This window comes from Gavialis gangeticus, unplaced genomic scaffold (assembly GCF_001723915.1).
Source record: "Gavialis gangeticus isolate Ggan-Ray unplaced genomic scaffold, GavGan_comp1, whole genome shotgun sequence".
Lineage (NCBI taxonomy): Eukaryota > Metazoa > Chordata > Crocodylia > Gavialidae > Gavialis > Gavialis gangeticus.
Window position 1 is genome coordinate 50,347,736 of NW_017729034.1, and position 24,199 is coordinate 50,371,934.

At 43.7% G+C, this 24,199-nt stretch overlaps 1 protein-coding gene across 8 annotated transcripts in view; it reads right to left on the reverse strand.

The window, feature by feature from the left end:
• The window catches only part of ACTN2 (actinin alpha 2), a 153,341-nt gene that overhangs the window by 57,918 nt on the left and 71,224 nt on the right, over positions 1 to 24,199 (reverse strand). For all 8 annotated transcript variants that reach the window (XM_019527467.1, XM_019527473.1, XM_019527472.1 and 5 more), the window contains 5 exons: positions 13,951 to 14,065; positions 12,450 to 12,569; positions 4,428 to 4,514; positions 2,975 to 3,062; positions 35 to 113 (listed from right to left, as the gene is read on the reverse strand). In XM_019527467.1, the coding sequence (XP_019383012.1) occupies positions 35 to 113; positions 2,975 to 3,062; positions 4,428 to 4,514; positions 12,450 to 12,569; positions 13,951 to 14,065 (489 nt within the window). The remainder of the gene's footprint in view (positions 1 to 34; positions 114 to 2,974; positions 3,063 to 4,427; positions 4,515 to 12,449; positions 12,570 to 13,950; positions 14,066 to 24,199) is intronic.

Genomic DNA, 24,199 nt, shown 5'->3' on the forward strand with positions numbered 1-24,199 from the left:
CAGGACAACATGCTCTGCCACTCAGACTGATGACCTTATTTAGCTTGGAGTAGTCAATAAGATCAGGTCGGTGTCTGTGGATAAGTGCACATAATCCAAGGCCATCTTTCCAGCTTTGCAACAATAGAAAAATAAAGGGAAAAATAAGTTAATACAAACATGACATTTTACAGTTTGCAGTTTGCTCAAGGCTTAGTTGTATGCTCCTCTGGTATATCCAGGTAATGATGTCTCCTTACAGCAGGGCAATTATTAAGCTGTGTATGGACTCTTCTTCAATCTTTGTATTCCTGATCATGCTATTCGCAGACAAGGTTTTTTGAGTAAATATGATATGTTTTATTAGACCAACTAAATAGTTGGAAAAATTGTTCTTTGCAAGCTTTCAGGCACAAACACAAGCCTAAAAGCTTGCAAAGAATAACTCTTTCAACAATTTACTTTGTATAATAAAAGATATTACATTTACCCAAACAATCTTGTCTGCCTATGTCCTTAGACCAACACAGCTACAACCAACACCCCATATCATGTTCTTGGCCCTTATACAGTATAATACTATGCAAAAAAGCTCTGAGATGAATCTATTTGATGCCCTCAGACAAAACAGAGTTGTTTGTCTTTCAGTGGCTGTGCATAATCTCCCTTTACCTAAATGGAAGTACATGTTCATAATGACAATGAAAGAATGAAGTCTAGATGAATCTTCCAAGAGATCTTATTCAACCAAGGGATTTTTCCAACATCATCAATAAGATAAAATTATAATATCATAAATATATTTTTCATAAAGGAATGTACAGTCATGATGGAAAACAGACTTAATTTATTTATATACACTCTATATAAGATGGATCTTATCCTGAAATCTGCTCAGCACACCTGCACTTCCTACTGACAACACTACAAGTTTCATACATTTCATAGACATGAGGCTGGAAGGGACCTCAGGAGATTATCGAGTCCAGCCCCCTGCTCCTGGGGAAGGAAGTCAGCAGGGGTCATAGGATCCCAGCAAGATAAATGTCCAAATGTCTCTTAAAGGAGTCCAGAATAAGTGCTTGCACCACCTCTGGCAGCAGTCTGTTCCAGGCCTTGGGGGCTCGGACAGTAAAGAAGTTCTTCCTTATGTCTAGCCTGAAACGATTTTGGAGGAGTTTGTGACCATTGGACCTTGTCATCCCTTGGAGCGCTCTGGTGAACAGACATTCCCCCAGATCCTGATGCACACCCCTTATGTACTTATAGGCAGCCACCAGGTCACCCCTGAGCCTGCGCTCTTCCTGGCTGAAGAGTCCCATGGCTCTCAGCCTCTCATCATAAGGCCTGTTCTCCTGCCCTCTGATCATGTGCGTGGCTCTCCTCTGGACTCTCTCAAGCTTCTCCACATCCTTTTTAAATTGTGGAGCCCAGAATTGGATGCAGTACTCCGGCTGCAGCCTCACCAAGGCTGAGTACAGCGGGAGGATGACATCCTGAGAAGTTTCAGATGCTCCGTACACCTCAGAATCAGAACTGACAACACTGACTCTGGAGACAACCTTTACAAATGGAGCCATTAAAAATCTGCCTTTTGGCAACCTTTCAGAGCTAATTTACAAGCATAAGTTCCGGGCCTGAAAAATAGCTATTGCAGCTGAGATGATACCAGAAGACTTCAGAAGTTGTGTTAATCACCATGCACAAGCAAGAGACAATTCTTAAATAAAAAATTAATGCAATTGCTAAAATACTTTCTGTTACTCAAAAGTCAAAATCAAATGAACCTAAGAGTTCAGTGACCCTATGAATCCAGTGGCCCTAAGCATCAAACTATGATAAAAACATATTCTCTATGTAGTAACATATAGTATACGACAATAAAATCCTTTAGGACATAAGCTTAGAAGCAAGAACTGAAGAAAACATATCTGCTGCTTTGAATGCAAATGTAAATCAGGGCTCTGGAGGAATGGGAGGGTTGTTTATTCTCTACAGAGTATGAAAGGCAAAATATGCAAATTTAAACATTAAGGTTTGGAACCTATGGATGGCTGCCCATGTCTGCATGATGCTCTACCGAAATCAGCCGTTATCTATTCCTGCAGAATACACCATATCACATTCTGATTCATTTAAAGCAACAGAATAAATAAATTAATACATTTTATTTGTTCTAAAATATTTATAAACTGTAGGTCTCTGTATGAATTATATGAAGACCAAGGCAATGGAAACTAAGATGGAATAGCCCTTTAATAAGGAATCTGATCACAACTACATTGCTCTTTGAGCAGAACTCACTCCAGGGTTCGTGTGTTGGTGAGCCAGGTCATCTGAATAGCCAAGGCCACAATTGATGTGAAGCTGCTAATATAGGCAACGTGCCTGTGACCTGGAAGTCAGAGGCAGATTTTCATTAAATAAACAAAAAAGAGGCTGAGCCATCCCTTCTGTCTCCAATTCAAGTAATGCTAATGAACTTGTTTCCAGTACTGGATTTGTTTGAAGTGTTCTGTTTTTCTTTTGAGTCACATTTTCAGCACTTTGTGGAAGCCATTAACATAATGTCAGACTGTACAAATAAGGGTGATTCACCATAATGGAATAAGTGTTGATAGTATTACACACATCAAACTGGAATTTGGCTCCTAAGGCTCTAATAATGACATTCAGAGGCTGCCATTAGAAAGTCAGGAGTGTTCCTAGAATAGAAGCTATTCATCCAATACCATTGTGTGGTCACTTTGGACAAATGCTGATTTTTATATAGTAACCATTGAAAAAAGCTAAGAGCATTTTGCCCCAAACGCCAAGTTATATTAAAAATGCAATTCTGCTAACAAAACTCATACTATGAGGGTGCAGCAGAAGAGGACAAAAGTCTTGGTTCATGGGTAAGGGTCAAATTACGCTTTCACTTACAGCTGTACAAAACTGTGAGCAAAATCTGACTCAAAGCATGTTTAGTTGATCAAACCCCGTGGGATTTTACCTGAGGTGGAAGTTCTGAATGTTCACATTTCTGTAAGGAGCAGTTTTCCTTTGACACCACAGCAGCAGCCCTTCTTTAGCAGAGGTCTCTGTACGGGACACCAGAGAGAAAACAGGAGACTGAAAAGGAGCCCAGACCATTTCCTAACATTTTAAGTTCGCAACCTAGAATTCATTAATAACTGTCATTTATTCAGGGGGCTGCATGGAATATGTTGGAGGTTTCAATCCATTTCCCAGTAGACAGGTATGCATGTCACAGAACACAGAACAGTTTGCAGCTTTGTTGACAGGCTCAACATGAGGCAAGGGCTGAATGGACCACTAAAGCTGAATTACTTCTGACTCTACAGCTGGTTCTCTTAAGTCCATCCTATAACTCATGCACAAAAGTCTAGCACCTTTTGCATATTCAGAACTGATTTAAAGAGAGATATATAGTTAATAAGGAAGAAAATATACCTATTCAGGTGAGATTTGCAAAGAAGTGAAGAGATATAGGTATTTGCTTCAGAAGGCAGGAAGTGTAAAAGCTGGCAAGATAATGGGGAAATGGCAGAAGCAGGGTAGATGGAAGTGAGGGTGGATCCAGAAGAGAGCGGGGAGGGGTCTGATGGTGCAGTTGCAGACCCCTTTCATTCCTGCTTCATTCAAAATTTAAAACAAACAAGCTGTCAGGAACAGTGGCATTTCTATTCAGGCAGAGCTGAAGAAGCAACTGACTCCATGGTTCATTATTAGCTACTTGATCCCTGCTCATCTCTTCACTCCATAGGTGTTAACAACCCTTCATCTTGTGCTAATCAAGCTCTCCTGTCTGCCATCTACTCCTAGTAATGCTTCTCTGCTTACCACCAGCATGCCCAATAAAGGTGTGCCATTACCCAGGAACCTGTACTGCGTGGCTTTGTTCCTAGAAGATTTGAACCTATAACAAATCAGAGATGGCCAAGAGAAGGGCAGGGATGAAGGTAGATCAAACTGCAGTGCTGCAGTCAGAGGCAAGAGGGAGTTGCAAATATGAGGCAAAGAGGTAAATTGGCAGTCCGCATCCTGAATTGAAAGGGTGATAAATGGCAGGACCCCAGAGTACATTACTGCATAAATTCCAGATAGCTTGAAGTCCAGATGGCATCCCAGGAAGGCTGCTGTAACTTAGATAGGACCTTATAAAAATACCGTCTGTGGCCTGTGCTGTGGTAAGGGTGAAATGACCGTGTCCCCAAACACTGATCTAATTGGCAGCAGGGGTATCTCACTGCATCTTTTTCAGTGAATAATCAGAGGACTTTTGTTCTTAATGCCACCAACTCTACCACACAATTCACTTTACAAATGTGTCACCTCAGTTTTCAGTGATGTGTCTAAAATAATGTTTTAAACCAAACCATATCAACTCAGGTTGACATAACATTGTCCCAACAATTTTAAGAAAGCCAGAGGCATATTCTTACCTTCTACAGAAATATCCTGAATAGCAAAGCGAAGGATGATAGTCCAGATCATACCCAGGGTCATTTTCACATTGCCATCAACAATTTCTAAGTTAAACAAAAAGAAACCATAGAATTAATGAAATATGGTTTGCTACGTATTGTCTTACTTTAATCATGCTCTAATCATTTGTTACACAGTTAGCAATACAGTTCTTAGTTACAAAGAGCTTCTTTTAGTTACTTTTTCGACAGGATCATGCTTCTGTTTCAATTGTGATAAGCTTGAAAATTACTTATGGTTACAGTGACCTAACACCTTCATAGTAAATGGCTTTTGTTCAGTTAATTGCATCTTTCTAAAGCTTTCACTTTTGGGGCTGAGTTTTCTATAGGATGAATCTTTGGCTGAAGGGGAAAGTTTGAAAGTTTGAATAAAAACAACCTTGCAAAGCAAGTGAAAAAAAACCATTTTTGCATATTTTAAACAACTCCTAAATTACCAAGATGCTTTAAAAAATATTACCCATAGTCCATAGCTGAGGCCAGATTTTCAAAAATGCCTGGCAGTCAGCAGCCCCAGCTAAGAACACTGGAAGCTACTTGTTACTAAGCGTGTTTGAAAACATGCCACAGGATGTAGTTGCACCTTTTAGTTGCCACTTTTGGTTTGACCAAGTTATGAGGGATTTAATTTAAAAAACAACAACAACAAGAAAGCACTTGGGTATATGCACTGTTTGGTATATATTTTTCAGGCATATATTAAAAATGTCTTGTTAATAGGCACATGCACTTATATCATTCAAATGGCAGCTCTGTAGTTTGAGAATCTAGCTCCAGACATTGTACATATGTTTTAATAATGCAATAATTAATGCTAAAAAGATTACCAGTTTATTATTTTTCCACTTCACTCTCAGGAGTTCCTCCTAATTTTTTCAGGGGTTTTCCTTCCCTGCTCACAGACTTCATGGGACATAAGCATTGCCATCATATTGGCCAGAAAAATGATCAATCTTCTGAAATGCTCCATAAATTATACAGAACTTGAACCTTCTCAGTCAATCAAATATAGCCAGATAATAATTGATTTCTATTTCCATGCCCCCCCCACAACTTATGCATTTCCTTGAACTCAAAATGCAGCATGTCTCTGATCCGAATAATTACTATAGTCATTTTTTTCATTTCTCAAAATGTACAGTAGATGAATTGCAGTACTCAGGGGGGCATTGCTGATTGGCTGACAATCAGTACATGAATTTGCATAATCACTGTATAATTATTTTGCAGTAGCTATGCAAGGAATTTTTTTGCTTTCACTGGCTACAGCAGTTTCTCTCCTCATACTGTTCCTGATGGAATATTCACACTAGTTGCCAGCTTCATCTTTTTGGTCTCTTTAGGTGAAAAAGAGCCAAAAATGTGTGAAGAACAAGGAAAGAATACAAAAAAAAATCAGGACAAGGAAGTTGTTAAACTGCTAAAAATGCTAATGTGATATTAAAAAAAAGATCTTTTTCTCTTCCTCCACAAGCCACCAAAAATATTGTCCCCAAAGTAATTTTTATATTTGTGTGTACATTTCCCTTCTTTATTTTGGGAGAACTAGAATCCTTATTTTTCAGTTCACTCCAGAACTCACATACACAAAATTGTATCATAAGTATTCTAGAGAAAAGAGAAGAATTTGAAAGTTTTCAAATATTAATATGTAGTTTCACAACTATTACTCTCATTTTACAAGAAGAAAGAAAAAGAGAGGGTTTTCAGCAGAACTAAGCTAGATCTCCTGGGTGTTCAGCCTAGGTCTGCTTCTCACTTACACTATAGCTTAGTTACACTATACAGGATCAGAGAAAGGTACTTAGCCACCTTAGTCTGAAGTCAGACAGAAGAAAGGACAAATTGGCACCTTAGGATGTCTATACATGAGCACGAAGGCTGCTCCGATGTGCTGGAATTCCAACACGTTGGAGCAGACTTGATTAACTGAGTCTGCTGGAGCACGGTATTTGCAAGCATATCAGCATTCCTGCACTTAAAAATGGCAGTGGGGGCACTTAAACTGAAGCTCGCTGCCATTTTAAAGTTCAGGGACACTGATACAGGAGACACAGTGGAGCTTTAATTAGACTGGCTCTCAGAGCCAGTCTAATTGAAGCGCTGCACACCCCAACCTCAGAGCATGTGTAAAAGTATCCTTATAAACTAACGTAATATCCTAAGAGGATTCGTCATCTTCAACCTTCTAGCTCTATATATGCAACAAAACAATGCAGGAGAACTTCAGAAATACTGAGAAACCATCTTCTTCACCTAACCTACTCCAAAAAGGATCAACATAAACAAGACATACTTACCTAAGCTACTAAACTAAGAGATATTAACTTGGAGACACACACAGCTACTATGCTGCAGACGCAAATGTACTACTAAAAATACACAAGAGACGGCCATCCAAGTGGAAGCAGCTATTACAACAGTAGACCTCTCACAGACAGTGCAACAGCAACATAGGAAGGAATCAAGGCAGCAGTACCAAAAAGACCAACATCATAAACTGGTCACAGCACCCTCTATCCCATTCTGAAATATCTGTATTCTTTAAAGGCCTGAGCTTCTTTCCAGAGAAGCAACCTGAGGAGATACTAATACATGGAGAATTAAAAGAATTCTTCTGCAGACCTTGCCTGAAGGAATACTTCCACACCCAGGATAGAAACACCTCCAGGCTCTGACAACCTTCCTGCCACAACTGAGAAAAAAAGCAATAATTAAACATCAGACTGGACATCTCCCAGAGGATGTAACCACACCATGAACTAATTTATTGGCTGCTTCAGGAAGAAAGGTAACAGCCAAATTCTCAGCAAAGCCAGGATCACAACAAACTCTCTTCCTCAGAAAAAACCCATAGACTCCCTAACATCCAGAAGTGAAATAGTAATCAAACCAGAGGATAAAGGTGGAGCTGTAGTCATCCTCAACTGTCAAGATTATATCAAGACATACAAAAAACTAGAACTCTTAGTTCCAAAATGATACTTTTTATTAGACCAACTGGAAAATGGCAAGAAAATCATCCTTTTCTGCAAGCTTTTGGGATCAAAGTCCCTTCGTCAGGCTCTGGGAAAAGTGTAGATGGTGCAAGATGGTAAAAAGTCCCCATAGGTAGGAAACAAACTTAATTTTTGCACAGAGGGAGCAGGAGTACACCCCTGAAGATTATATCAATGGACCCAAAATACAACTATCTGACACCAAATACTATAAAGGGAAGAACTCCACGTAAGTATTCACTCTACCATTGGTGCCATGATACCAATGGATCTGCAGACCTTGGTTGGAGTTGCTATCCATCTAGAGAAATTCCCTCCCCATGGAGCAGACCGCCCTCTCACAACACCCTTCCAGGCACAGAAGGGGATCATATTCACTCAGGGCAGGATTTCTGCACCTCCAGGTCTGGCCAGATTGACAGTTCTTCACAAAAGCCAAGACTTGCTGTTGGCAGGCCACCCATACATGAAAAAGACCTACCAATTGGTTGTCCACTACTTCTGCTGGCCGTGCCTGCATGAGACAGTCCAAGATTTCATCCACTCCTGTGATCTTTGTGCCTGCACTAAAAAACTCACATAAAAAACTTGTGGCTCCTCCATCCTCCTGTTTTCCCCTCTCCCTTAACCCTGGTTTGCTATTTCACTGGACTTTACTGTAGAGATACCTGAATCCAATGGGTATTCTATGATCCTGATAGTGATAGATCAGTTAACCAAAATGTCTAACTTTATCCCATGCACAGGTCTGCCCTGGCCAAAGACACTGCCCAATTATGGCTAGATCATATGGTCTTCACCTTCATGGTCTCCCAGACTGCACAACATCCAATTATGAGCTCCAGTTCATTTCCCGAGTTTCACTTGTGAGGCTTTGCACCTGCTCAGGGTCCATGCCCAGCTCTCATCCGTATACGACCCACAAGCAGTCAAGCTGAGAGAACAAATCAGATTCTGGAACAGTAGCTTCAGTGTTACCTCAATTTCCAGCAGAATGAAAAAGCCCCCCGCTAGCACTTGTAGAGTTTGCCTACAAAAACGCCACTCATGCCTTGACTGAATAAAGCCCATTCTTTGCTAATTATGGATTCCACCCTAGCTACACCCTACCCTACTTGTCACCCTGGATAAAGCTGTGGCCAAATACTGGGTACAACATGGGCAAGAGGTCCAAAATTAGAAGTGCATCTAGAAAAGACAAAAGAAGCATACAAAGAACACACAGATCAGCAGGGCCTGCTTAGTCAGTAGGACAAAAGGTATGGCTGTCAACCACATACTTCCACACCTGCTGGCCCTTGCAGTATCTGGATCACAGGTACATCAGTATGTTTTGTATTACCCAACAAATTAAGCTGGTCACAAATGAATTGCAACTCCCACCAACACTCAAAATCCACCTGGTATTTCAGATGTCCCTGTTCAAGCCCTACATGGAAAACTCACTCCTTCGTTAATCTCAGCTTCCTCTACCATCCATAATTGTTCAAGGACAAGAAGAATACTTACTTCAAGAGATTCTAGACTCAAGACAAAGGTGAGGAAAATTATTCTGTATTATTACTAGACTGTGAGGGTTACAGGCCAGACGAATGCATGTGGGAGCCTGAGGAAGCCTGCAGAAAACATCCATGCTGCTGATCTGGCAAAAAATTTTCATGAAGACCACCCAGGAAAGCCTGGGCTAGGGTTCCCTAGGTCAGGGGTGAGAAAAATATGGCCCACAGGCCAGATCCAGCCCCCAGAAGGACTTTGTCTAACCTGTGGTGGGTCCCTCAGTCCCACCTGGTGCAGGCACCATCTGGCCAATGGCATGTTCTACTGCCCCCAGGCATGCAGCGGGCCTGGAGCACGTCCACAGCTGGACTCCATTTCCTGGCATCCCCTGTGGCAGTGGCTCCTTTTAGCTGCTGCCACCATCAAACCCATTCCCATGTGGGCAGGGCCCAAGTCCTGGGCTGAGTGCAGACCCCAGCCCCAGTCCAAGCGGGGGGTTGGGGTCCCTGCAGCATCTGCTCCAGACCTGCCTGCCCCAGCCACAATAAATGGTGGTGGCAGATCTGGTGTGGGAGTCCAGGTCCCACTTTTTCCTGCCACCACCACTGCCCATCATGGCCAGGGTGGGCAGGTCTGCAGTGAGTGTTACAGAGACCCCAACCCCCATGTGCAGCGTGGGCCAGGGCCAGGGCAGGAGTCAGGGCTGTGGACTTAGCTCAGGGCTTGGGCCCTGCCCGCTCCAGTCTCCACCCCACATCGGGAAGTTTGGTGAACTGTTGCGGGGGGAGGTGGGGGGAAATGTGCTAACCTGGCCCATAACAATTCCACAAACCTCCCTATGTGGCTTATGGGCCCAAGTAATTACCCCCACCATTGTTGCAGGAGCAGGGGAGTCGGGGAAGTAATGTCAGGTCATGACCTTGAACCTGGGGCCTCAGCCTGCCTGGTATGACCACTTATCCCAGTCTGTCACGCCCATAATGGAGCATGAGCTTGGAGGGAGGTGGTCAGAACCCGATATCCAGCTCACTCCCTGCAACCAGAGTGGCCAGCCAGGATCAGTGGACCCTTTACCCCCTACTATTAAAACCCAGAAGAGGAAGTGTCTAGGCAACAAGGCTCCATCTTGTACTGAGGCTGCCTCACTTAGCTACCCAACCTGGCTTGCCCACAGATCCTGAGTTTGGCCTGACCCTTCGGCTCCCTAATCTGACTCTGGTTTGATCTCCCAGATAACCAGATACCTGACCTGGCCAGCCTCCTGACTCCATTCTCTGCCCGATCCTCCGATTCAGTTCCCCAAATGGATCTTCTGGCTTCTAGGCTCCCCTACATTCAGACTCTACACACCCCTCTTGGATCTTGGTTGCTTCTTTCGACCCCCAGACCTGGCCACCCACAACCCAGCATGACACTGTGCTTGCTTTCCTCCTCAGAACTGATGAAAAATGTCTTGCATTCAAAAACTTCTCTACCTTTATCCCAAACATGCCGCAGGTCCAATAAAAGATATCATCCAAAAAAATCCTTGCCTCTTTTATAGACTAACAAATTCAGATAGGCATAATCTTTCATAAGCAACAAATTACTTCATCAGACACTATGAATGGACCTTCAGGGAGCAGCATTGTAAACAGAAAGCAGCTATTTGAATTTGAGCCATTCTGAACACAATCCAGTTTGTGGATGATGTCTTGTGTTCAAGGTGTTTTTTTAAAGTTTGACCCATTATCTTAAAAAACAAAATTCTAAAAAATACTTTGCCTTGTTAAAAGGAATAGCCAACAGTTTCAAAAATAGATAATTAAAGTTGGGCTCTAAACTCAATCAACCTGATTTTTGAAATACAAACTTCCCCAACAACTCACACTGAAACCCAGGAGGGGTTGTGGGGACTTCCTTAAGTGACTGCACACAGATTCAGAAGCTTAACACCAGTGACCTAGTCCCAGATGTTGAAAAGCACTTATGTGGAATTGAGGTGTATAAAGCCAAGTAAGCCGTGCAGAAAATCCATCTCATCACTTAGGTAAGTAAGATTCTTTCAGTGTCTACATTTTCACCAGGAACATTATTTAGACTCCTATGGTTCTGACACTGCATGTACCCAAAACAGTCACCATCTTGGGAGAGATGAACCTACTAATACCTGTTTCACACTTAACCGGATTTGGGATTCACAGACTGGACACCCCTTGCACTTAAGTGCTCACAGGCAGTCATGTCAGCAGGCCCACATAAACAGATAGCCCACATAAACAGTGTTGCATTCAGTGCAAAGTATAGCAATCATAGCCACTTTCATTCAGAAATATATCTGGAGGAAGAGGTGGCAGTCATGGTGCCATTGCTACCACCAATATTTTGGGAAGTAGGTCACTCCCAAAAATGGAAGACCTTGGTTTTAGGCTCTTTGGAGCCTTAGGTAGTTCAAAGTCACATCTTCCACCTCCCAGGAGAGGGTCTTAACTATCAGGCTATGATGAGGCAGGGGGTGCTGTCCACTCTTCCCGTTGAGGTTGAGCCATGGTGCAGCAAAGAATACAAGATATCTGGGACCAAACATCTAGGATATCCCATCAAGAATATTCTAGGTACTAAGTAGGCACAGTTCACCATATTAACAAGATGGCAATAAAACACAATCACAAAGCAATTACCTCAATACATTTCCTGTATAAATGATTGCTCTCTAGGTATTCAATAAATGAACATGAAAGGCTGGATGAAGTACAGTCTAGAATCTGATTTCTAAAAGAACTACCATTTTTAACAGCATGTTGAAAGATAGGAAGGCACTGAAAGAGGCAAATATTCTCTTAATCTTCAGGAAAAAGGAATGAGCAGCAGCTAAGGCATTTTAGGCCTTTTGACTGGCATGCCACAAATTAAGACCCATGCCCTCTCTAAGTGCTACTCCAATCCCCTTCACCTGCCTGATCTGCTGCACTGCTTTCTGCTCCCTGTCCTTCTGCAGTAGTGCTGCCTGTCCCCTCCCGCCTGCTGCATGCCACGCACAGAAGTTACCTGTGCCACTTGGCGGTTGGTTCCCCCTGTTCTATAGTCCACAGTCCCAGCCAAAGCCCAACATTTCCATGTGCCGGTAAAGTTTCTGCTTCTTGTCCTCCCGCTACTGCAGAGAAGCCAGCAACATTCAGATGTTTTGGGGGCCTTCTATGTCCAAGGGACATACTTCTAAGGGAAGTGGTGCCTTCTACTTCCAAGGGAAGTGGTGCTGGCTTCTACCTTGGGGGTCTTTAAGAGGAGGCTTGACGATTACCTAGCTGGGGCCATATGGTCCCAGTATTCTCTCCTGCCCAGGGCAGGGGGTCGGACTTGATGATCTACTTAGGTCCCTTCCAACCCTACATCTATGAGTCAAAGAAGAACCAGCACAACCTGGTCCCAAGTCCCTGTATCAAATTTGTTTGGAAATGAAGGGCCTGGCAACCAAGGCCAGCTGGCAAGTACTTCCACATACCTTCTGCACCAATTGACACAAGTTTCACTCCTTTGCTGGCGATAAAATCCAGGGCTTTGTTGACATTAGCTATTTTATGGAAGCGCATCTTTCCTCTGTCTGGCTTTGGTAGTCTTTCTCCTGTAGGAAAACAAATGTGATGTTATTGTTACAGGCACCTAGCTACAGGCACACAAGTGAATAGAAAAATTTAGAATGTGTGTACACTATATGATGTCTAAGAGCTAACAGCTATCCTGCAGGTATTTTTCTGAAAGAATGTCAAGTGCCTTTGAACAAAACCCCGAAGAGCAAATTCAAATGAAGAAGTGACAGGCTTTGATCTCTTTAGTACAGCAGTAAAACCTCACAAATATTTTTACATTTGCCCCAAATACCTTAAAAACATATGAATACATTTACTTTCCAAATTTCATTTTCCTGCTAATAGCTGTTTTAGAGTAGTTGAATATTAAAAAAGGAAGGGCAGAAGCCCTTCTGCACTGTATATCACCCTTTCCTGCCTGATTACAAGGTGAGTCTGAATTATATAAATCAGACAGCCATATTACCCCTGTCTAAGTAAAATCTCAGCCAACCTGACGATTTCTGAAGTGAAGAAGATTGAGAGATACACTAGATGAAAGAAGAGTACACTGGGGAACAGACAGAATCCAAGTATCTGTACAGTTAAGCATATCCAAGTCCCACAGACCTTACGATGCTGCAGCAGGCATCACTGCCACCTTCAGACCTAACCCAGCTGGAAAACCAACTAATTTCAGGGCCATGTTGCCACCACCTGGTATCCAAAGTTGCACAATCTTGTCTTTTCCAATGGTCAAGAATGTAATTATATATGAATACGTATCAAAATTGTCTTCTCGAAAAATATCTTAGAAATGCTCTTTTTACCATGCTCCCTCCCTTTCCCCTCCATCATCAACTAGGTCACCCTCTCCCCATGTCCCATAGCTTCCTCAATTTATTACAGACCCCATTGGCAGCTGCACCTTTTAAATGGAAAGGGGAAAGGATGAATTAGCTAGTTAAATATAAGTCAAAGGGAGATGTTGGATGATGAACACTTAAAATTAGGGCACTTATTTTTGGTTCCTAAATATGAACTTAGAATCCTGATGTTAAGTATCCACAAGAAAAAACTGCGGGAGAGAACCCCATAAAGAAATGTATTAAGGAAGTCAGTGTGAGGTGGACAAATCATCCATTTCTTCTACCTTTTAACAGTAGCGGGAAACTAAGGTTTTTATTTTCAGCATCAGAGCAGCTGCAGCAATCAATTCACTCAGGATACTCAATAAATAAACCTCAGAGCTCATTCATTTCGCAGTGAACTGGTAAGAATTATGTATCGAAGTGCAGATTTGTTGGTCTCAGCTGCTTGACAACAGGATTTCTCCTAACCAACCTATATGGGATTAATTTCTGCCATATAATATGTACGCTGAGGAGTTCTAGATTAAAATGCAAGGAGCATTAAAAGTTTTTATTTGAAACGAACCTGAGATGACCTCCAAGAGGAGCATCAATTTAAGGCCATTCCTGAAGTCGTCTTCAATGTTCTCGATCTGCGTGCCTGCTTTCCTGAGGTGGGAATTGCACCAGGCTGTGAATGTCTGCAATAGCAATTAAAAACACACTTGTCACTGTGGCATCTTTCAAAACAACTGCTAAAATATCTGAGGAAATACTGCATCTGAGCTTGTCAAGACTGTGAAGGAGAAAGAGTTATTCAATTCCCATTAATTTTAAGTATTCAGGCTGGCTTGAAATTCTCATCCTACACATTCATGATGCACTTTGAAGATAAAACAGTCCCTCTGCTCTATGAGAGACAAGTATTTTGCTGAATTATGCTTTCTTCAAAAGATGCTCTATGTGTGTAGGCACAATGTGTTTTACAGTCACTGCCGTACATAAGGACATAATCATCAAACAGGCCTGCTCATGCATTGTCAGGCTAATAAAGGGGTGTGTGTGTGTGTAATGACCTCCAACTATGGATTGTCAGTGCCACCACAGGCTGTCATCTGTGTGTGGACTACCGACTTCATAGGTAAGGACATGTGCTTCTCACCTCTTTTATTCAAGAATCACAGAATTATGGTCATGGGCATTTATCAGATAGAAGTGAGGAAAGGAGGAAAAGAAAACCTCTCTCCACTTGCTGAAATCAGAGCGCCAGTGAGGTAATCCTGGTACTTACAAATAAAGATGAAGAGAAACAAAATGCCATCGTAAACAAGGGCACTTAAAAAGAAAAGAGTACATCCCAGTTGCTTTGTCTGTTTATGATGATCTCTGCATAGAGACTTCAGAATAATTTCCATATTTTAATAGGGCCTGATTCATCATAGATTTTGTAAAAATGTAGATTCTTCCTTATATTAACTTCCAAACAGTGACCAAATCCAAGTTTTCAGAATCAAAATTATCATGAAAGACAACATGATGAGCACATTTCTCCCTGTAAAAGCACTGGGAATAATTCTCCTCTCACTTACAAGGGTATAAAACAGAATTTTAGTCCAATCTTAGTCCAACCTTAGTCAATAGTTATGCACCAGTCTAAAACTTGTGTAAATAAATTTTAAAACATTGTAAATGTTTGGTACGGTGATTCTTAATCAGGGTGCCGTGGGGTGCTATGCAATGTTAGCACTGTGAAGTGTGAAAACTTGACTTACAGGGATTTCAAATAGGAATCTATACTGTCAAAAACATCCTGATCTGTTGTGGTTTTTCTGAGCTCTTTGCAACAGAATTGCTGTTTTATTCTTCTGCAGTCAAAAAGTGAGTGAAAGTTAAGATCTGGCATTTTCCAAAGAGTGCCCTGAGTCCAACAAGGAGTTCCTTAAGTCTAAAAAGGTTGAGAACCACTGGTGCAGTAGATTAAAATGACCATTTTCCAGAAGAGATTATTTTTCTGTCTTCTAATTCATTCATCAGTCTCCCTGGTGATTTTATACAAGTGTGCATGTGTGTACTATAGCTCTTTTTCATAAAAATGTGTTTTAAAATATTTCTGGGGAAAAAAATCAAGAACCTCTCTAACGTTTAAATAACCTGATGATATTTGTCTTGAATTCCATTTGCATGTAGAGTTTTATAAAGCTTTTCTACTTTCCTGCTAATGTATAAGTATCTTTTATTTGAAGAAATAAATTGACACACTCTAGTACTAAAAACGCCCTCAAGCTAGACGTTAGCAATCTCCTGGCTTTGAGCCACACTACTGAACCTGCCTTCAAGCAGTCTGAGAGTGTCTGAGTATGTCTGAGATAGAGGGATCATATTCAGCTTTTATCAGCTTCCAAAGTACTTGGGGCCAGTAGTTGAATGTTCCTGCCTTCCTCTCTGACTTGTTTGATCCTTCCCTTCCCTTCTGCTTCTTCAGACTAACAGTTTTTTTCCTTCTTCCTGTTAGAAGAGAGAGACAGATGGAGAAGACAGGTCCTGAAACATAGGAGAGCTCAGCAGGTGAATGAGTAAAGGAGAAAGACCAGTTTCAGACACTGATAAAGCCACATGTAATAGTCTGCAAAATGTGTAGATCTGCTAAAATAAATATGGGCAGCCACACATTCAAAACACTTTAGGTGGAGCACAGCAAAAGCATGCTATGCTCTCTGCTGCACTCTCCAGCCAAAGGACAATCAGGGGCTGCTCCACAGTTCCCCCCATGCCCAGGAGAGCTTATCAACAGGCCAGACAGGCTCACAGACAGACTTGTGAGCCTGGCACCTGGGCAGACCAGAAGCCCAGGTGGTCTCAGGTTCCCTCGGAGCCCTTTAAATATCTTGGTGCTTTAGGTTAGGGACAGAAACTACACATAAACCAGTATAAGTGATAGGAAACTGGTTCAAATCTGGAACACAAGTTCAGTGCACATAAACTGCTTTCAAAATGACCGAAACTGGTTTAAGATAAACCTGGATGGAGGCAGTATCATACTTAACTGATTTAGGTTAAATTGGTTTATTGAACTTCTGTCCCATATGCCCTCCAGATTTAAGTTAACTCACAGTCCCCCAGCATCCCAGGATGGTTTGTAGGGCTGTGCAAAGCTTCAGTAGCTGAATCAATCTGGAGGAGATTTGGCCCAATTCGGCAGCCGAATCTACAAATCCGAATCAAAACGGGAGATCCATTAAAAGGTCCAAATTGAATCGGAAGCCTCCAAATCAATTCAGAGAGATTCAGAGATTTTGAAGGCTTGCAGCAAGCAGAAACTGAGAAGAGGGAGGGGGATGGGGTGATCTTCCATAAATGGAAAAGGCTGAGGTGGGGGAGGAAAGACTGCTCTGATATTGACATCTGGCCAGTGACTGTGATCTTTCTCTGAGTTCCCTTCCAATCACAGTGCTCTGGGGGAAGGACGTAGAAACAACATATGAAGCTGTGCCTGAAGTGATCTGTGCCTTTTGTGAGCTGTCTCTCTCTTGGAGCAGTAGCGCCTGAAAGGCTCTGGCTCATTAGCTAGTCTCTTGCTAGCTAGTCTCTCTTCTTGTAAGTTATATCCAATCCTTTCCTACTTTCCCTTGCCTACAGTCCCTATTGTTATCCCTATCCATTCCTTTCAACTTATTTTCCCCCTGAAACCCTCTTATTTGTTCATGTTAGTCTGTCTTGATTCTTCCCCCCCCACAAAAAGAAATCTGTGTTTTCCCTGACAGATGCGTTTCCCAGACATGTGTTATCACTATGCAGGAAAGTACAACATATATCACATACACACACACATTCTGCAGCACACCAAACATTATGAAGTGTGCTGGAAAGGCAGGTGCCAGGTCTTCTGGCTGCAGAGGGAGAGGGGGAGGAGAGAAAGATGCAAGTTCCCCCCGTCCCAAACACAGATTTCATAGACATTAGGGCTGGAAGGGACCTCGGAAGATCATCGAGTCCAGCCAATGGACCCTCTTTCCTGGTAGTCATGAGTCTTCTGCTGCTAGCGGGAGCAAGGAGGTGGTAGCAGTGCCTGCACCTGCAACACCACCACTGACACCACTGACCAGCAGCAGCATAACATTCTCCACCCCAATTTCATCTCCCAGCATGAGCCTTCCAGTGCCAGAGGAGGTGCTGGATATGGAAACAGGGGAGCTGAGCGCCATAGTGAAGCAAATTCTGGAGAAGGAGGGGGAATCTGAGTTTCTGCTCCACACCCCTCAAAGTTCCCCTAGAGGCAGGTCTCCTTCTCTGGAAGGCACTTTGGAGGAGGTTGTGGGGGCAGGTGGCTCAGCTCCTCCTCCTGTTGTGCCTCTGCCTGGTGAGGAGGTGGATAAGGCAGGATCCCCACCCTCAACCCAGAATCAGATAGATAGTGTAGTGTGGGATCATTTTGAGGTGGCAGATGATCCCAGATACGCTACTTGCCAGCACTGCTGAAAGCAGATCAGTCGTGGCAAGGAGTTGAAACACTTCACCACCACAGCGATGCCGCTGCATCTCAGGAGGTAGCACCCCCTTGCCCTTGTTCTTCAGCCTCGCACCACTGGGAGCATGCCAAAAAAGTAGTCCTCCCCTCCCTCCAAAGCCCCCCATCCCCAAGAAGCAGAGGCAGGCCACCCTGCCTCTGTATGAGGCATGCAGGGAATACTTGAGGGAGGATCTGTTCAAGGCAGGTCCACAGTTGCACTTCACCTCAGAAATCTGGAGCAGCCGGGGTGGAAATCGCGTCTACCTCTCTCTCACAGGGCACTGGTGCAATTAGTCAGGGTGTCAGTGGGCTCTCCTTCAAGTGGAGGTGATGGATGAGTCCCACATGGCAAGGGAGATCATGGTGGCCATGAACCACATGGTGCAGGGGTTGCTCACTGAGCAGGGCAAGCTCACCCATGGGTTCATGGTCACCAACAATGGGGACAATATGGTCAAGGCAGTGTGTGATGCCAACTTTGTTGGCATCCGCTGTGTGGCTTACAAGTTTCACCTCATAGTCAGGGATGCCTTGGTGGGGGACAGGGCTCCCAGTGATGGCGACATCACTACCAGCCAGCTCATTTCAAAATACAGGAACGTGGCAGGCTACTTCTACCGGAGCATCAAGCGATGCAAGATGCCGCAGGACAAACAGGCAGAGCTGAGCATCCCGCAAAATAAAATCATGCAGGATGTGGACACTCATTGGAACTCCATAAACCTGATGCTCGAGAGGCTGGTTGAACAATTGAAGGCCATCCATGTGATGGCCTTGCTCAGGGAGGTTGGAATCAACAGCCCCCTTAACACAACTGAGTGGGGTACCATCTCCCAGATCTTGGTGGTCCTCAGGCCACCAAGACCTTAAGCACTGGTGATGCCCTCCTTAGCCAGGTGATCCCTGCAGTGAAGGAGATCAAGAATTAAATGGAGAAGTTCCAGGGGATCAGTGTTCTTGGCTGGAGCAAGCTGCTTTCATCAGAGGTGCAGACACTGGTAAGGCAGCTGAAGGAGGGCATCAAAAAATGGCTGGTTTCATTATGGTCCAGTACAGTCCACGTGCTGGCAGACATGTGTGACCTGAGAGTGAAGGGGAGTGTCTGCAGCAGCAAAACCCTCCATCACTGGACAGAGGTGCTGGTGAACAGAGTCAGGGAGGCAGAAGGGCAGAAGCAGGGGGACGTGGAAGATGGGTATCCACTTTCCCGTGCCAGCACTCCAGCCACAAGCCAATCTCCTCCACCACAGCCACTGCCAATGTGGACCAAGGGCATGGCTTCAATGCTGGGGTCCAGAGGCACCAGACCCCACTATTAGGCAGGTAGTGTGGAGGCCTTGGTGGCTGCCTATCTCACCAAAGACATGGAGCCACTGCTGCGTGACTCCTTGGCCTACTGGACAACCCACAGTGAGGTGTTGCAGGATCTGGCCATGGTTGACCAGGAATACCTGTCCTGTCCACCGACCAGTGTTCTAAGCGACAGGGTATTTAACATTGCTGGGGATGTTGTGACACCCCACCGCACCTCCTTGGATCCTGGTTTGGTGGAGCAACTGACATTCCTCAAGGTGAATCTCCTGCTGCTGGGGTTCCCCAAGCTCCACCTGCAGATGGAGTGAATGCCACCTTCCTCACTCTGCACCTATTTGCTTTATTTATTTATTTTCAGAAACTTAAGCTGCACTTTCACAGAAACTGCTGTACCACTCTACCTGAAACCTGGCAGGCCTCATGACCACTTGAGGGGCTACCATCCCTGCTGCATTCATCCTGCTCTGCCTTAACACACACAAGTGATACGAGTTTTGCTTTCAACAGTTTGAGGTACACTTTCACTGAAACCCCTATACCTATGTCCTTGAAACTTAGCAGGCTTAATGCCCTCAGAAGGGGCTACCATCCCTGCTGTTTTCATCCAAATCCGCAGAAAAATGACAAAGTTATAGGTATTTTGTGATTCCCCATTATAATCTATGGCCAAATCTCTGAATCAATGCCGAATCTCCTAATCCAAATTGGCCAAATCGAATCAGGACAGTGCTTCAAATCACCAAGTCAATCACTGTCCCTCTGAATTGGCCAAATCCAAATCCAAAGCGAATACTGGCTGCTTTACACAGGCCTAATGGTTTGTACCTCCCCTCACAAACCCTCCTCACAAGGTGGGCAGGATAGCCTTGGCCCAAGCTGTCTGCTCCAGACAAGCAAAGAGGCATGCTCTAGCACCCCCCAGCTTCAGACCTGGGCCACTGTAGGCATGTGGCTGCATTTCTGGAATCAAAAGTGAATGCCTGTTCACTTGCTTATTGGTTCAATCTACTCATTTTAGACTAATCTGAGAAGATTGAATCAATTCAGCCTAGGACTATCTGACCATCTGTACTTAACCTTAATGGCCCACTGATGTTCCAGCACCAGCATCCCTTTAAAACTTCTGGGCTGCAGGCAGCTCCATCCTCCCGGCAATAAGGGCAATGGAGTTCCCTACAAGCCTCTGGTGGTGGCAGGGATTGATCAAGTTTGGGGCTCCTTCCCTCCCATTGGCCTCTGTTGCCACTGCATGCATGGAGGTAAGGGTGAGGGGGCTCCCTGCAAGCAGCAGCAAGAGCTGATGGAGGAATACCCCATCAGCTTCTGCTTTCATTTGCAGGGAGCCCCTGCATCCTTTAAAGGTTTTGGCATGCCTGGAGCCTGGACTCCCGTTGCAGGCATGCTGGGACCTTTATTTGGCCTGGGAGCTGGATCATGGCTGACTGGAGATCTGGTTCCTGAAGTGCACACTGGGGCCTCTACTGATCATTGATGTGGCAGCCCTGAAAGCTCACCCTGGGGCAGGCTGTCAGGTAGCCAGCTTCTCTCACTCCCTCTCTCCCCTTGGCAAAGCAAAAGCGCTCTGGGATCATAGTAATCTTTCTACAACCCCCTCCCTGGCCAGACGTTAAATTTGTCTTGGTAACAAAGAAGCCACTGTTTAAACAGCAATTTCTTTGTTATGGGTCCCCCATTTTTATCCTGGGACAAATTTCTTTAAGATCTGGCACATTGTCCACTGTAGTGGGAAACTCTCATATATCCCACCACAAATGCAATGTCTGCAGGGGATTTTAGAGACCAATTGGTTCAGAGAGGCATGAGCTTTTGTAAGCAACAACCTGTTTTGGCAGATTCTAGGAATGGACTGGCAGAAGGAAAAGGGTTTTATATAGGAGGGAAGGGATGGGGGAATGAATGCTGCTAGGAGAGATCTAACGTTGGTCGATTGAGAAGGATTCCAGCAGCCAGCCCTCAATGGGAGACTTTAAAGGTAGGCACTTTTGAGAAATGTTATCCCAGGAGGCCCAGAAGGCCAGTTTTATGTGCAGATGCTGTGTTTTGTTCTGAAGACTCAGACTGAAGGTCTGAAGAACCTGCACGGAGCTTGGAGTGCAAATGGTAGGAGGGGGCTCCAGGAAGTCAGACTGGATGTGCATGGGGGCCAGAATGCCAGCTGTCATTGCAGCAACTTTGTAAATAGTTCTCTTGAGAACGATTTAGCTTGGGGAAATGCGGAGTTGCTTGCTTTGGAAAGGCTTGCATTTTTGGTACGACCATCATTAAGCCCTCGTGTCCATAGAAGTGCAAGGACCAACTAGTACAGGGGCGGACAATTATCTTGGGCGGAGGGCAGCTTACTGAGTTTTGGCAAGCCATCAAGGGCCACATGAAAGGCAGCCTTGGGCAGATAAATATTAATTGTCTTAATTTTGGGGCAGGGCCCGCAGGCCAGATAGAATAGCCTGGCAGGCAGCATCCGGCCCCTGGGCCGCATTTTGCCCACCCCTGAATTAGTACCAAATCCTACTGTAGAGACACAGGCACATTCTTTCCCAGACCTGTGCACTGACATAGGCTGGGCACAATGCAATAAGGTCCCAAAGTGGTGCTTGACATAATTACATGCTCAGAATCTAGCTCATAACTAGTTCATTTGTCTGCCTCCACCCATCTCTGTGCAGATACAATAGGTTTTAGTGATGTGTATCTAAAAGGCTCAACACTACATTAAGCCATTTGCAAATACTAGGAGCTATATTTAGCTATATTTCTAGAGCAATATTATAATTATATAGAAGAACCAACTGAAGGCACCTAACAATAAATGTGCTCTTACAGAAAATCTGGAACATACATCAGACAAGGTAACTAAATCAGCACATAAACAGATTATTTCATAATCACTCAAATCATAACTAAGCATTTACCTTTAGGTGCTATTGTACTTTGCAGAAATGTTCTGGGACTAAACACAAAAGAAAAATGGGAAGGAAAACCTCAGATTTTTCAAAGCACAGATAGCAGATATGTGTTCCCTATGAAACACAATTAATCACCAGTTACTTCAGGCTAAGTCTGAACACCCAAATTATGGGTTATATTTTAGTGCTGTTGCTCATGATTTTTACCCAGTTCAATAAAGGCCTGGCTAAGAGTTATGTTGTTGTTCTACTATGCAAGTGAGTTCATTTCTTAGCCTCTGCAGCTAAGCCAATAATGAAATGAACTATGATCCCAGCACCTGCAGAGGCCATGAAACAAAAACCTGATTTCTGGGGGTGAGGTGGAGGGAAGCTTCTTAAGATTCTTAATTTCTGATAGGTGAGGGGAAATTGGCAGCTTTTTCCCAGTGAATGAAAGATTCATCTAATACTTTTACTTATCACACATTGCGAAGTGTAACATTGTGCACCTCTAGTCTCTCTGTTTAGCCATATCTTTGGACTTAAAAGTGGCTAGGATCTCTCACTATGTGCAGTATAGTGTAAAGCTTCATCCAAGAATCTCAGAGAGCTTTAAAGTACTGACACAAACAATATCCTTGCAGGTAGGTATTTATAGCTGTGATATATTATGTTTATGCTGGGATAAATCAAGGCACAAAAGTTCTGAGCCTGGATAAGTGCAAACTAGGAACAGATTTTGGATGTTTCAACATTAGACAGCCACCTCCTACCCCCTTTCCATTCCATCTTGTCTTCTCTGCTGTATTCTACCTACCTCTTCCTTGGAAGCTTCATTTTGTGAAGATAACGAACAGTCAATATGGCTATTCTATAAAAAACAAAACCTGGAAGAAGCTTCTTTCAGTGACTAATTTGGCAAGGGATCCCTTAATCTTCTCTCTCTCAGCTTGTTTCACAAGCCCCTTTTCAGCTGATTTTGTTCCTCATCACATTTTTGTATGTCTGATCATTTGGGTTTCTTTTTTGGTCAAGTGCATCAAAAGACAACTGTGGCTACTGCTGCTGCTTGCAGCAAACATGCTCTGCTGGTGTGATTTCTTTGTTTGTCCCTGAAATGTTGTTATCTAAATCCTACAGTTATCGCAGTTGTCTTGTGCTTCATTGAAGGCACAACTACAGTACATTCCAGCAGACTATCTTGCATGTGACTGTGTAATCTGGTGACCTCCAAAATAGGCTTGTTTTCTAGGGCTAAACATGGTTCTATAGATGCTACCTAATTTCAAGGAAGAGCCTGATAATTGGCTTAAGCAATGCCACCAATAAGTCACTGAATGAGTCTGCTACAAATCTAAACTTGCAAGTTTCCAGTATCTTCCACAAACCACATTCCCTGTTTAATCTCATCTGCATGTTCTGTTGGTGACCCTATTTCTTGAGAGCATGAACTGACATTGCTTTGGTTCAGACTAATATTATTAAGCAACAATGCAGAGCATGACAGGCCTGTAGATCAAGAACAAACAGCATATATTGCCCTGTGTCCTGCTACTTCTTGAACCTTTGGGGTTGAGAGCAATGTGAACTCCCTTTATTGCTGAACTGTAAGAAGGATGCTAAAGTATGTGTTTGCTGTGAGGTGCACGGTAGAAGTGAAAGTACAGGGCTGTATTCCAGGAGAGGTACAAATAAAAACCTTGGAAAACTGGAGTCATCTGCTTTAAACTTATTTGCTAGAAATAAACCCTGTTTTTTCTTTAATTGCCCTTCTCTCAGCAGACACACCAACATTTGGGGTAGCCAGGGGTAAGGAATCTGAATAGCCTCTCCTATTGGTGTTTCTTCATAATTTACTACCAGGCTAATTGCAGACATTTGGGGAGGGTAGGGGGAGGTTAGATTGCATTAAAATTGGGAACCCGCTACCAGGTAAGTGAGAATGAAGAGGCTAGTGGCAGGGTGGGGAAATGGGAAGGGCAAGCAGGCTCGGGGAGGATCAGGGGTCTGTGGGGTGGAAAGTAACCTGTTTAAATTCGCTGATGACACCAAAATCTGGGGGGAGGTGAGCACGCTAGCAGGGAGGGAGAGATTGCAGAGGGATCTGG